At 30.7% G+C, this 12,789-nt stretch overlaps 5 protein-coding genes across 7 annotated transcripts; 3 read left to right on the top strand and 2 right to left on the bottom strand.

Annotated features, from left to right (window-relative positions):
- The first annotated feature begins 781 nt into the window (after window positions 1–781).
- On the top strand, window positions 782–4,288 carry LOC106117392 (high affinity copper uptake protein 1-like). Of its 3 annotated transcripts, none has more exons than XM_013311693.1 (7): window positions 782–973; window positions 1,490–1,608; window positions 1,790–1,879; window positions 2,284–2,396; window positions 3,427–3,549; window positions 3,630–3,659; window positions 3,895–4,288. In XM_013311693.1, the coding sequence occupies exons 2-7, from the start codon at window positions 1,498–1,500 to the stop codon at window positions 4,094–4,096; spliced, it is 669 nt and encodes a 222-aa protein (XP_013167147.1). In that variant the 5' UTR covers window positions 782–973; window positions 1,490–1,497; the 3' UTR covers window positions 4,097–4,288.
- A 79-nt stretch (window positions 4,289–4,367) lies between these two features.
- On the bottom strand, window positions 4,368–5,460 carry LOC106117393 (zinc finger protein 271-like). Its single transcript, XM_013311695.1, has 2 exons — window positions 4,854–5,460; window positions 4,368–4,771 (listed from the first exon to the last, which is right to left on the bottom strand). The coding sequence occupies exons 1-2, from the start codon at window positions 5,117–5,119 to the stop codon at window positions 4,459–4,461; spliced, it is 579 nt and encodes a 192-aa protein (XP_013167149.1). The 5' UTR covers window positions 5,120–5,460; the 3' UTR covers window positions 4,368–4,458.
- A 101-nt stretch (window positions 5,461–5,561) lies between these two features.
- On the top strand, window positions 5,562–6,683 carry Coq4 (Coenzyme Q4). The gene is made up of 3 exons (XM_013311691.1): window positions 5,562–6,146; window positions 6,296–6,458; window positions 6,541–6,683. The coding sequence occupies exons 1-3, from the start codon at window positions 5,664–5,666 to the stop codon at window positions 6,621–6,623; spliced, it is 729 nt and encodes a 242-aa protein (XP_013167145.1). The 5' UTR covers window positions 5,562–5,663; the 3' UTR covers window positions 6,624–6,683.
- A 126-nt stretch (window positions 6,684–6,809) lies between these two features.
- csul (protein arginine N-methyltransferase 5) lies at window positions 6,810–10,888 on the bottom strand. Its single transcript, XM_013311812.1, has 9 exons — window positions 10,382–10,888; window positions 10,014–10,292; window positions 9,601–9,780; window positions 9,174–9,360; window positions 8,754–8,918; window positions 8,233–8,386; window positions 7,811–8,049; window positions 7,320–7,577; window positions 6,810–7,003 (listed from the first exon to the last, which is right to left on the bottom strand). The coding sequence occupies exons 1-9, from the start codon at window positions 10,780–10,782 to the stop codon at window positions 6,848–6,850; spliced, it is 2,019 nt and encodes a 672-aa protein (XP_013167266.1). The 5' UTR covers window positions 10,783–10,888; the 3' UTR covers window positions 6,810–6,847.
- Window positions 10,889–11,238: 350 nt separating this feature from the next.
- Window positions 11,239–12,725, top strand: LOC106117031 (Surfeit locus protein 6). The gene is made up of 4 exons (XM_013311100.1): window positions 11,239–11,520; window positions 11,605–11,970; window positions 12,135–12,346; window positions 12,498–12,725. The coding sequence occupies exons 1-4, from the start codon at window positions 11,397–11,399 to the stop codon at window positions 12,666–12,668; spliced, it is 873 nt and encodes a 290-aa protein (XP_013166554.1). The 5' UTR covers window positions 11,239–11,396; the 3' UTR covers window positions 12,669–12,725.
- The last annotated feature ends 64 nt before the right edge of the window (window positions 12,726–12,789 follow it).

Here is a 12,789-nt window from a genome sequence, read left to right on the forward strand (position 1 = left end):
CTTATAAGAAAAAGGGTGCGAAGGGAAAGTGGACTAAATTAGGCCTCCGGGACGCACCCTCATCAGACGAAACGCGGAATAGCTTCCACTTCACGCCTGTCTTCAGTGTGGTCGTGGTATTTCACCGGGCGAGCCGGGCCGATTCGTGAGATGTTAAAGCGGGCTCTACCACTGTTAATTCCAAGTGCATTGGAGAATGAACACGACCATCCCAACAATTGTACAGGTGTGCAGGTACTTTGTGTACAAGAACTACGCGTTATAATCAAATTGTATCACTACCGCCATGTCAACGTTAAAAATGTCATAAGATCCTGTTTGAACTTTAGCTTCATATCATTTTCTATGGCTAAGTATCATATATCGCTGTTTGCCTTTACGTAATTTGTTTTTCTTTTATGTAATTTTCATGTTTTACCGTTGGTTTCCAAGACCAAAATATCTGTATAAAACATGTCGTCGTCCCTGACATTAACTTTGACAAAATAGAGATAACAATATATTTACACGGGGATTTTAGTCCCAGCAGCTCACGGTTAGTAGATTTAAATATGTATATTCTGACAAAACCAACTGCGATAGCAGCGCCTCTCTCACCTGTTTAGATTTGTTTTGTATGGACCATGAGTCTGAATTAAATATTTTTTAATATTATTATTATTATTAGATATCCTTGTTTGACTAAAAATGTAAGTAAGCTCTGTACTCGTTTGAGTTGAACTCGTTGAGTTTGACAATTTGACTATAATCTGTTTCTTTTGATAACTTTGAATTTGAAAAAAGTAAAATGGTTACGTTATTTACTCTTTGGTAGGTAACGAAATCATGGGAAATGTTATGTTGAAGTTGATTTAATTTACTAATGTTTTTTTTCGTAACACAATAATTGCTTTGCCGCAACAAGTATATGTGTGAAGTGATGAATTTACAAGCTGTATATCGCTGAGTGCCACATACGTACTTAAATTTACAAGTAAGCGTTTGTTACGACAATTACATAAATGATACAGCTTGAACCTATATTAGAGCGAAGTATGCTGCACTTTCAACAAGTTCGTGAAGTGTAGCAGTCTTGCCTATCTACAAGGTTTGTCGCGAAAGTGAAAGTGCATACGCGTTATATTAACGAAAAAAATATTTTTGTGGACTTCATAACTTAACGGTATGAAACGTAGTTCCTTATTAATTAAGTCATCTAAAATATTAAAGTTTTTAGAATATGACTTTCATTTAAAATTTGTACTTTCCAAATAATTATTTGTAACAGTAATTACAAAACATTTCTTGAATATCTCGCAATATTATTGCTGTCATAAAAGTATACATGAAATAATGTATTATTGAGAAAAAGAATTACTTTTTAGATAAAAACATAGTTCATCCATTAGTTTTAATTAATTTTATTAGAAACTTGCATAAATTTCTAATGAGCCACTAAAGAGTCACTTCAAAACTCAGTACTTAATTTTCAATATAACATGGTTTTCAGAAGTTAATATGGGTGACCATATGCACATGGACCATTCAGGCCACCACGGACACCACATGGCTCATAATGAAGCTCCTGATCACCAACATCATCAAATGAATACAACACAAGACCTGACTGTAAGATTTTGTAACTATGTTTTTAAAATTCAATTCTCATTTAATTTCAGTTTATTAATCTAATAATTTTGTAATAAGATCCATATTGAAGTAATATATGGATGATAATTTAATCTTATATTGTATAGAATAGAAATTTACGTACAATTTCTTCTTTCTTGAAATACTAATAATTTTTCAGGATTTAATTTTAAATAATACACCAGAAGCGTTTCGTGAACATGAGGATCATAGTTTAGGCCATGAATTACATGCAATGGATTCTATGACAGTAAGTACTAAGCAAAGTCTAATTGGCATATGAGTTTTTAAATTAATTCAAAGAAACTAACTAACTAAAGAAAGTAACTGCTACATTTTCCACTAAAGAGCCAAATCAATCTTACTCATATTATAAATGTGAATGTTTGGATGTATGGATGAATAGATGTTTGTTAGAAAGTATCTTCAGAATGGCTCCATAGATCATGCTGATATAGATGTGGAACATAGCATGGAAGGACACATAGGCTACTAATAAGTATTTTTAATTGTGTGGACAGAAGCTAGTTCTCTGAAATCAATATATTTTCAATTATATTTGCCATCTATTATAAGGTTGAAAATTTTGTGAGCCCAACAATAGTACCACTTTTCGTTAGTTAGTAATAAATTTTGTTTTTAACTATTCCATAGTTCCATGGAGGCTACACAGAGACGATTCTCTTTTCTTGGTGGAGTGTGGCAGACATTGGTGAATTTATTGGATCATTTTTAGCAATATTTATTATGGCTTTGCTGTATGAAGGGTAAGAAATTTGAGTACCATTTGTCTAGTATATCAATTAAATATCTTAAAAGTACCTTCAATTTATAAAAAATTTCATGTCTAATAAAGTATTAATTATTACATCCAAAATTTGGTCAGTTATTGAATTAGAAGCAATCACATGTAGTCTCATATGCCATTTAGGTTCATATGCATTGTAGTTTATTAATATGCAAATACATGACCTATTATTTTTGTATGTAATGATCAAAATAACCAGAGATACATCCTAAGGTACCTAAATTTGAACCCAGAGACAAATTCATACATGTATTTCAGTTGTAGATTATGTCAGTTACCAAATAAACTTAGTTAAAATAAGAATATTTACAAATATGAGATTTATCAAATATATTATATATATTCTATTCTAAATATATTATATTTTTATACCTCTTTACTTAAATAAAAAAGCAAAACCTCATTTTACTGGCCAATATATTATAATATTCTGACTGCAGCCATTAAACAAAACAATAAGACACCTTATTCCTTTCGGCCACGAATTTTCACAACAAAGGTAGGTTTACAGTAAACAAAGAGTCATATTTTTAAACATTTCATTTGCTGTGTCTTTGTGGGTGATATAAATATTGATATTATAATATGTGAATTTTTTTCAAACATAACTCCCATGAAGATATTTTTGTTCAACTTGCTATTAACAATAGCTTTGAACTGACCTAATTTCAAAAAGATTTATAAAAATGCTCAAAAGACATGATGTTGAGAAACAATTGCTTTATGATGTTACTAAATTCCATCAAACATGCTTCAAGATTTAGACATTCTAACATGAAACGGTTCTCCAAATTCAGAAAATTGTTAACAAAATATAATGTACTAAAATTTTAAATATAGGTCTAGGTCGAAGGTCTCCTTTAGAACAGTTGACTCTATAATGGAGGATTTGAACCCTCAACCACATTCAGATGACTGTACACTTAACCTTTAGGCAATTAAAGCTTCAAATTACTATATTTTAAGACCATATAACATGTTTGTTGCAGGCTTAAGTATTACAGGAAACATTTATTATGGAAAACTTACACTGGATTACAGTACTGTGCTGTAGCACCCCCTGATAAGGGTGTATCAAATATTTGCACTGCAGATGAACCTCAAGTTATACAGTTGAGTAAACATAATACAGATACAAAATAACATTTATGGTGTAAATGACTTGGTAATATGTTTTTTTTATTGTTTCAAGGTCCATGCCCCATGTATTGGAAAGGAACATGTAAGTAAATTATAAGATAATATTTTTATTATACTCTATAAATTACCATTCTTTGTTATTAATACAACCTCCATTGTCTTGAATGTCACTGGCTAACAAAACACTTAAGTTTAATCTATTGTGTAATTCATAAAAATTCACTTAAATGTGGGAAAGTCTAGTGCAGGCACCACTACTTTAACAGTCATGATACACGAAAGTTATAACAATATTAACTTGTTACAATTTCTTTCAGCCCCACAATGATGAGTTCAGCTCATGCATGGCAGACGGTGTTGCATGGTATACAGGTCTTTGTGAGTTATATGTTGATGTTGGTGTTCATGACGTACAATGTATGGCTGTGTGCTGCAGTGGTGCTTGGATCTGCTACCGGTTACTTCCTTTTTGGTTGGCGTGAATCTGTTGTGGTGGACTTTACTGAACACTGTCATTGACCATTAAGACCAATATGCCACTCTAGTATTATTGTTGGTTATGTATCCTCGCTTTTAAAATATAAAATGTTTTATATTGTGGTGTTATTATCATGTAGTAAGACAGCCTTTTTGGGTGATATAGTTACATTTATACCAGTTATATATATTTTAGGTTATAACTTGATGAATATTAAACGCATTCAAATATGATTTCTTTTTCTTATACCTTTAATTAATCTTATTAATAAAATTAAAGCATATTCTTATATTATTACTTATACTATATTTTTTAATATGATTAATAAGCAAGTGGTCATCCCAAAAACACTTATATTAAATATTATATTTACATAAAACAACTTTACATTAACAATAAAAAATTATGGAATGTTTTTTAGATGACGATATTGACAGTGTTTCTTCAAGTTAGAACTACTGTTACATTTGTAACTGCAATGTTTACAAGCATAGGGTCTTTCTTCTGTGTGAATCCTTTTATGAACTTTCAAAGAGTTAATAAAATTGGTCCTAAATGTACACTGGTCACATAAGTAGGGCTTTTCTGAAGTATGCTTTCTTTTATGTTTTATTAAATTTGATGATAACTTTGTAGTATAGTTACATTCAGGAAATTTGCAGGAATAATTTTTGTGTATTTTTAAATGCTTTTTATATTCTTTCTTATTACTCATCCTGCAATATTAGTTTTCAGTTATGAAGGCCTTTGGATAACTATAAAAGTAAAAATAAATTGTAATTTCAAATAAAAACTTACCTTAACGAACAAACTACACATAAAAAATTGGTGTCTTCATCTTTTTTATCACCCTCAACGATGGTTGGTACTTGCTCATTAGTAATATTATTATGCTTAACCAATTTTTTTACATTTTTTCGAAGTAACTGAGAAATAATCGATGTCGGTTGTGGACCAAATTGAATATTTTTTGATTTAACTGGCCGTCCTCTTTTATTTTGAAGTTTTCCTGTATTATTTGAACAAATTGTAGGTTCAGTACAGTGTTTTACAGAATCTTCCATTGTCCTTAAATTACTGGTCCATATAGCTAAAAAACAACTAAATAAAACATGTTGAACATTCTCAATTTGTTGTTCTCAATGTAAGCAAAATATTATTCAACTACAGTGAGTCACGAGTCATAATTTTTAATACGAAATTTGTATACAAAACATTTTGACTTCACAGATATCGTTTTTAACATTATGTCCTCTTTGATTGGCGAGTACAAGAAGCAGAGTGACTTGAGAGTTATGCTCTGTCCAAGCAATTTTAAAAACCCTCGCCAGTGTAGCGTCTCAATTTTGTAATTTTTACCATATGATTATTTTTTATAACTTGTTAATTATAATTCAAGGATTATTAAAAACTTGTGTAGTGCAACTTCAAAAACTTACTTGACATGCAGAAACGAAATTTTTATTCTTGCTCTTTTAATGTTGTGACAATTTCACTTTGACATTGACATGACAAAAGATAAATGCAACATAAATTATAAATGAAAGTATTTTATGTTTGAAGTAAATACCAAACAATTTAAAAGTAGTCATTTATAAAGCACTAAAAATGATAAGGAAATTTTGCCATACTCAACCTAAGGTTTTATCATTTGTGGAAGAAATGCAGAAGAATTTTATACCAACAAATAATTTTCAAAGAGCTATATTGTCAGTAGGATCAGCCGCTGTTGCACTTTTGAATCCTTACAGGGGAGATATGATAGCATGTCTGGGAGAAGTTACAGGAGAAAGCTCTTTGAAATTTATGCGAGAAAAAATGTTAGAAACTACGGAAGGTGCTAATATATTAACCGAACAACCAAGGATAAACTCCCAAACTGTGTGCTTTGAAACACTTGCAAAAATGCCAGAAAGAACAGTTGGCAGAGTGTATGCAGACTTTATGATAGACAATAATATTACAGCGGACTCTAGGTTACCAGTACAATTTATATCTGATCCAGAATTGGCTTATGTCATGCAAAGATATAGGGAAGTCCATGATTTAGTACATGCTATTTTATATATGAAAACGACTATGCTTGGTGAAGTAAGTAAACCAGTCTACATATACCATGTACCTTGTTTATGTCTTTTATTATTAATTAGATATAATGATTATGAGATAAGGTAATGGTTTGTTGCTGAAAATCTTTCTGAGATAATTAGAGTTATAAAAATATAGTTATTTATTTTTAGGTCACTGTTAAATGGATAGAAGGTATCCAAACAAAACTTCCAATGTGTGTAGGTGGGGGCATTTGGGGAGCAGCAAGACTCAAACCAAAGCATAGACAACTGTATCTAAAACATTATTTACCTTGGGCAATTGCAACTGGGAATAACTCAAAGTTTTTACAAGGTATGGATTAAATTGCAACCTATAGTTTGCTATCCACAGGTTGAATGATAAACTTTATTTCAAAACATTTTTTTTTCTACAGGAATTTATTTTGAAAAGAGATGGGATCAAGATATAGAAGATTTTCATAAAGAAATGAATATATCTAGGCTGAGTATAAAATAACCATAAATAAGTAGAAAAGAATTTACAGTTTAATGTAGATATATTTAAAAAAACATAAAATGTTTTTGTACCAAAAATAGTGTATGGTTCGTAATTTAAAAGTTTAAAGTTTGTTAGGTAACTTTATACGTAAAATATTGTTATTTATTTGATGTTGATTAAATTAATACAAAATTGTTATTTAAAAATAATGTTTTATTTCTTATATTTAAAATATGTCAGCATCATAATAACATTTCTGAGCTTCTTCCGTTTGCATTGTGCAGGGGTGTTGTATAATTACCAACCTCCACAATCCATTCGTACCAAATCCTTCTAGAGTTAACGCAACGCCAGAATGTCGCGGTTATTGTTTCTCCTTTATGTACTCTTAGAGGTGTCTGAAATATAATATTTATATGATACTAGATGCAAGTACTGTGCATTCTTTTAAAAATCCATTTTTCTCAATATAGAAGTGTCAAATGTCTAAACGAAAACAGTAACACCGCAAATCAACAGATTCCGATTATCCTCGATGCCTTCTACTAAAGATTCGTTCAAATCTGTCTAGTAATTTTGACATTAGGGAAGGACATTTGCAAGATAAGCATATATAAAACATGTATAAATATTCTCATCCATAGTTTATGGAAGCAAGACATATTAAATCTCTTAAGTCACATTGTTTAAAATAAGCATTAACAGCTGCATTACCTTTATTGGTATGAAAACAGGAAACCATGATATCATTCCTGGGCTATGAGTTGAAGGTACGATACTAATCATTTCCCCTCCATATAGTGAACAATCGAAGTACCCTCCAAAGCCATGCATCACATTATCCTGTTCTACAACCCAAGATACTGTTGCTGATCTTCGGTTGTCTGTTAATGGTAGACCTCTGTAGTCTGTTAATTCATCACCTTCATGGTCTTTTGTACCTTTTGCTGGATGTTTAAAGTTAAACACAGGCTGTAAAGACGAACACATTAGAACAGTGCTTCAAATTCATGAATAAAGAGTGTTTTTGATTTTGTAATGCAATATGTAAATTAAGTAATATCTACAGAAGAATCAAATAGAAACCTAACAGAATATAAAAAAGGTTTTATTTATTAGTTTAATATTAGACCTTGATTCTTCTAAAACACAAATATGTGACTTTTAATTTCGATTACTTTAAACATTATGTAGCAAGAATTCACCTTAGTTCCAGCTATATCATGTTTATTTTGCATATAAACAACCCATAATGTTTCAAGGTTCTTTTCTTTTTGGTTTGTTGTACTTGACGAGGCAACTTTAGCTGCTGCCCACAATCGAGGTGAGGATATTGGAGCCACATAGGAGTTGTACTCTTTAGGTATTGATATACCATCCGGCTTTAAAAGTCCTGCAGCTCCATCAAGACATTCTGGTGATAATTCATTATCACCCCATGAGCCTAAAAATAAAAAAACTAGTTAAACCAAACTTAACAGTTGAGTTGATTAATGACTAGAAATTTGAAAATAATAAAGAGAGAAAAGATATTCAAACTAAACATATTTTACTTGTTAAAAACATTTCAAAATTTTAATAATATTGTTTTTTAATAAATTTGTGTAACATATAAGAGTGATCATACCCAGTAATTCAGAGACAATAATATCTGCTTTAGGAGAGAGATTAAGATGCCTCATATCACCAGGAATAACAACGACGTCCCGATCGCGCCATACTTCACGAACTTGTGCGGCAAGCACTACTACAGCGCAGGGATTCTTTTCTACTGCTATTACCTGTATCATAAATAAAAATCGTTGAACATACATTTTTAATTAATGAACAAACTAAACTAGTTCTAAGATTTTTTTTCATATGAAAGTTACACTTGTCAGGCAATTCGGTGTTACTGTGTTAGTGTTCAAAACAAGAATCTTAGGTCATTCCTAAAATAAATAACATTATAAACTAATAATAAGATCAATATAAAATACTAGTACTGCTTCTTATTTTCATCCAATGCCATTTATCTTTAGCTCCTAAGAGTTGTAATGTGATTTTACAACTCTTAAACGGTAACATGGTGCAATATATGGAAAAATAATTATTCAAATTGTTAATTTTGTCCTTATGCTTACTGTTTTAAAAGATTAATTACAGTACCTTTACTTTACTCTTAGTAATATCAGCAGCATTAAATGTAGCTCTAACTAACGGACCTCTACCCGCTCCTAAAACCATTACTGTTATAGATTGCGTTTCTTGTAAACAATCACCATGTCCCATTTCATTTTTCTCATTGGATACAGAGAATTCTTTGACGTCATCCTGCAATTAGTCGTACAAATGTTAATGATTTTGTGATTAGGTCATAGTTTAAAACAAATATTCAAATATAGGTGTCATATTCGTTAGGAGAGTGGAAATTTAACACATCCCTTTACATAATAAAGTTAGACTTAAGACTAAATAAGTAAAGCTACTCGCACGGCCCCTCTGAGGAAGTAAATGTATTAAGCTAGTCTAAAAATATTAATTGTTCAGTATGGTAAAAAAAATTGACCAAAAATCATTTCAACTTACGCAAAGTTCATTCATCATTTCCTTGTTATCTTTGTTGAGTCGCTTATGTTTTATATCAATCAAAGCTTGTGTAATAGCTCTTTGATACTGGTCATATTTGATGGGATCCTTCTCAAAGACATTATACGTATGAGTATCCAAATTGTCTGCAAGAGGTTGCAAGGGTGTTTGAAGATAATCTTCCCACCTGGTTATTCAAACATATTTACAAATATACAAGTTATAGTAAAAATAAATATAAGATAACATTTATAATGAACATGGCAATTAGGTGACACTCAAAACACACATACAATGAAATTGTATGAATCTCCCATAAAAGGATTTAACACAAACCATGCCAATTACTTGGCCTAAAATCTGTGTGAAAATTACAGTGGTACTGAATGTATTCACTTTCAATTTTCTTCTAACAGATAATTCTTACCCTCTTGCATAACTGAGCATAGGATCATCAGCTTTGTATGGTCTTCTCTGCCACAAACGGAAAAGATATTGTAGATAATATTCAATATTAGATCTCCTTGCTCCACTGACTATTACTTGTGCTTCATGCTCAACCATATTGACAACAAGTTGTTGGTGAGCTCTTGATAGCACTGGGTATCTGTGAGTTATTAAATAATTAATCATGTTAACATTATATATGTGAATATTTAGATGGATGGATGGATGTTTGTTTTTGTTAAACCCTATTTATTGTAACTAAACGAATATTTTTGGCTTTATCAACTCAAGCCATTATTTCTAGAAATCAAGTTTTTTTCAAATGTGATAAGATAAAACAATGAAAATTTAAACAAACCATGGATATGATTTTTGCTGTAGAAAATTACTCACCCTTTCTTATTATTGTGAAAAATGGATGTTGGAATAACAATAGCTTTTACTGGTTCACCAAGCCATCTTTTTAAAATCTCCTGAGGGGGTATATCGGCCGAAAGTTCTAAAACAACTCCAACACGTTTGTCCCAGTCTAACCGTTCATGGAACTTGGACCACCAATGCCAGGTTTCATCCCATGCTTCTTCACATTCATCATCATCATCTTGGTTATTGCGTCGAGCATTTCTTGTACAATACATTGGAACCGACGCCCATATAAGGGAAGGGTGATGGCTGCAAAGTTAAATAATTTATAACGATATTCTAAGTAACTCGCATTATATATATACAGAGAAGTCCGATGTAAATTATGCATATTTTACCTGGTTTCATAATATGTTTGGAGAATTCTCGACAAGTTATTTGTATTTCTTGATTGTAATGATAACATTATAGCAGGTACTCCCAAGCCCCGGCAGTATGACAGCTCTTCATTCAAGCAATCCTCATGACGCTGACGGACTACCGGAGATTCGGAGTCAACGCAAATGTAAGGTGATATCTTTGCAACTATACGACTGGTCCAATCTTGTGGAGATAATACCATGTCAGACCGCGTAAATCCTCCAATTTTACTAGCACCAGGAATATATGATCGACGAAAACGTGGATGAACAACATTAGCAACTATGAATGAATAATTACTATGTAACGCCTCTGTAAGACATGCTTGTAAATCTGGTGTTGTGATATATTCTAGACCACAAGATATTTCTTGCGACATTTCTTATTATTTGAGGTTTTAAAATTTAAAACTTCCAAGCCCAATCAACGATTTTTGAAGTGTTTCAATTCAAAAGTCAAATAACATTTTTTTTTTAGTTTTATGACTAGGTAACATAGACCTTTAGGTCATAGTCAAATAACATTTGGTTCAAAAACAAAGAGCATGAAAAAACCATACTAGTTTTTGAACTAAATTGTTTGGTTTTTGCTAAAAAGATTTAAATTTTATAACTTATATGAGTTAAGCCAGTCTTAATTTTCTTCTTGTTATCTTATTAACTTATCTTAAGTTGTTCGTGCTCATTTAATTCCTCGTTTATGCTTCAGGATGGAAATAATTTATAAATTAGTCTACAATTTTCTGTTCTTTGAAATAGAACTTAACCGTCATTGTCATTGTATTTTATATACTCTTTGGTCATTGTCAATTATCGTTTTGTTGAATTCGTTGCTGTCACCTGTCAAGTCATTCTGTCATTTCTGCACGTGGGATATTTTATATACTCTTTGGTGTGAATGTTGTAAACTTAACTTTGTTTGAATTTTTTGAAAAAAAAATAGTTCATGAAACACTAATTTACGTTATACAACACGTACATTATATAAGATCAAATGCCTTCAATCATGGCGTCTCAGAAAAAAACCTTAAAGACCAAACAGTTAAAGAGTGAGCTATCTAAAGAACTACAATTTATAAAAAATATATTTTCTAGTTTGTCATTACCAATACACAAAGGTATGGTATAATGTTTAAAGATATTACACCATAGTGAATGTATAATATAAGATATAGAAATTTTATATACAAGTTTACTTGCAGATGACGATGATAACAATGACTTCGAAATGACCAATGGTGAACAACCTGAAGATAAAAAAGAACTACCTAAGCGTGCAACTAGTATTGTAGAATTAGAAGAGAAACTACAAAAACTCAAATCACAAAATAACTTTCACTTAAAAAGTAAATTAGCTAAAAAGAGCATTAATAGCAAATTGAACAAAAAACTCAAGAAAAGGGAAAGAACTAATAAAACACATGTAAAGGGTTCAGCACCAGACTTTGAAAATAATCAGAAACAGCAGGCTGATGACAAAAAGAATGTGAACATTGCTAAACCTATATTTAATAGCGAAGGAAAATTAGTATTTTCTAAATTTGACTTTGCCAATTTTGGTAGAAAAGGTATGTAAGTGTTACTATAATTTATCAGATTTTAATATCTTCTATTGGTAATATGAAACATGTCATCTGTTATATTACACTTTCATTATAAATAAGTCTTTTGTTGGTTTTTTGGTAAATTTTATTGTAGTTTTTTTTATATCATCTGATAATTTTTGTTGTAGAAAAAAATGCCAAAGTCCATAAGGACCCAAAAAAAATTTTAGAAGATATGAAACAGCAAGAAAATAAATTCCGTGAATTACAAGAATCAGACAAAGGTGACAAAGTGAAAGAAATTAAAGAAAAGATGGCATGGAAAAATATACTTCAAAAGGCGGAGGGTCAGAAAGTTAAAGATGATCCTATATTATTGAAAAAGTCCATTAAGAGAATGGTAAGGCTAATTTATATCAATGTCTTATTTATATTACCAAAATTTTTAGAGAATATGTCCCATTGAATTCATGTTTAATTTGTGTTTGGGATCTCCCATTCTTCACTAACTAGACCACACCAATATAAAACACACCAATGTATATTTTCAGGATCAAAAGAAAAAGGCAAGCAAGAAACAATGGGAGAATAGAATAAAGAGTGTTGAACAAAAGAAAGAAGATAGACAAAAGAAAAGAAAAGAGAATATTTCTAAAAAGAAAAAAGAAAAGAAAACAAAAATTGTAAAAGCTGCTGTCAAAAGGGGAAGGGTTGTATTGTAAATAATTTAACTTGTAATTTTCTGAAATATGATTCATGAAATAAATATTTTCACTGTGGGTGTGAATTTTTAATACACAAATATCATATGTTAGTTAAACTAACACAATGAACCTAATATCT

The sequence above is a fragment of the Papilio xuthus genome, unplaced genomic scaffold (assembly GCF_000836235.2).
Source record: "Papilio xuthus unplaced genomic scaffold, Pxut_1.1 DF827680.1, whole genome shotgun sequence".
In the NCBI taxonomy this organism is placed as follows: domain Eukaryota; kingdom Metazoa; phylum Arthropoda; class Insecta; order Lepidoptera; family Papilionidae; genus Papilio; species Papilio xuthus.

What these genes read in the sequence shown, in the direction of transcription:
- LOC106117392 (XM_013311693.1), top strand. Translation starts at nt 1,498, where the DNA reads ATGGGTGACCATATGCACATGGACCATTCAGGCCACCACGGACACCAC. An exon ending in ATGGCTTTGCTGTATGAAGG is followed by an intron (nt 2,397 to 3,426) that starts GTAAGAAATTTG and finishes TGTTTGTTGCAG; the next exon opens with GCTTAAGTATTACAGGAAAC. An exon ending in CATGTATTGGAAAGGAACAT is followed by an intron (nt 3,660 to 3,894) that starts GTAAGTAAATTA and finishes AATTTCTTTCAG; the next exon opens with CCCCACAATGATGAGTTCAG.
- LOC106117393 (XM_013311695.1), bottom strand. Translation starts at nt 5,119, where the DNA reads ATGGAAGATTCTGTAAAACACTGTACTGAACCTACAATTTGTTCAAAT. An exon ending in TGTGTAGTTTGTTCGTTAAG is followed by an intron (nt 4,772 to 4,853) that starts GTAAGTTTTTAT and finishes CTAATATTGCAG; the next exon opens with GATGAGTAATAAGAAAGAAT.
- Coq4 (XM_013311691.1), top strand. Translation starts at nt 5,664, where the DNA reads ATGATAAGGAAATTTTGCCATACTCAACCTAAGGTTTTATCATTTGTG. An exon ending in AAACGACTATGCTTGGTGAA is followed by an intron (nt 6,147 to 6,295) that starts GTAAGTAAACCA and finishes ATTTATTTTTAG; the next exon opens with GTCACTGTTAAATGGATAGA. An exon ending in TAACTCAAAGTTTTTACAAG is followed by an intron (nt 6,459 to 6,540) that starts GTATGGATTAAA and finishes TTTTTTCTACAG; the next exon opens with GAATTTATTTTGAAAAGAGA.
- csul (XM_013311812.1), bottom strand. Translation starts at nt 10,782, where the DNA reads ATGTCGCAAGAAATATCTTGTGGTCTAGAATATATCACAACACCAGAT. An exon ending in CAAACATATTATGAAACCAG is followed by an intron (nt 10,293 to 10,381) that starts GTAAAATATGCA and finishes TTAACTTTGCAG; the next exon opens with CCATCACCCTTCCCTTATAT. An exon ending in TTTCACAATAATAAGAAAGG is followed by an intron (nt 9,781 to 10,013) that starts GTGAGTAATTTT and finishes AATAACTCACAG; the next exon opens with ATACCCAGTGCTATCAAGAG.
- LOC106117031 (XM_013311100.1), top strand. Translation starts at nt 11,397, where the DNA reads ATGCCTTCAATCATGGCGTCTCAGAAAAAAACCTTAAAGACCAAACAG. An exon ending in GTCATTACCAATACACAAAG is followed by an intron (nt 11,521 to 11,604) that starts GTATGGTATAAT and finishes GTTTACTTGCAG; the next exon opens with ATGACGATGATAACAATGAC. An exon ending in TGCCAATTTTGGTAGAAAAG is followed by an intron (nt 11,971 to 12,134) that starts GTATGTAAGTGT and finishes TTTTTGTTGTAG; the next exon opens with AAAAAAATGCCAAAGTCCAT.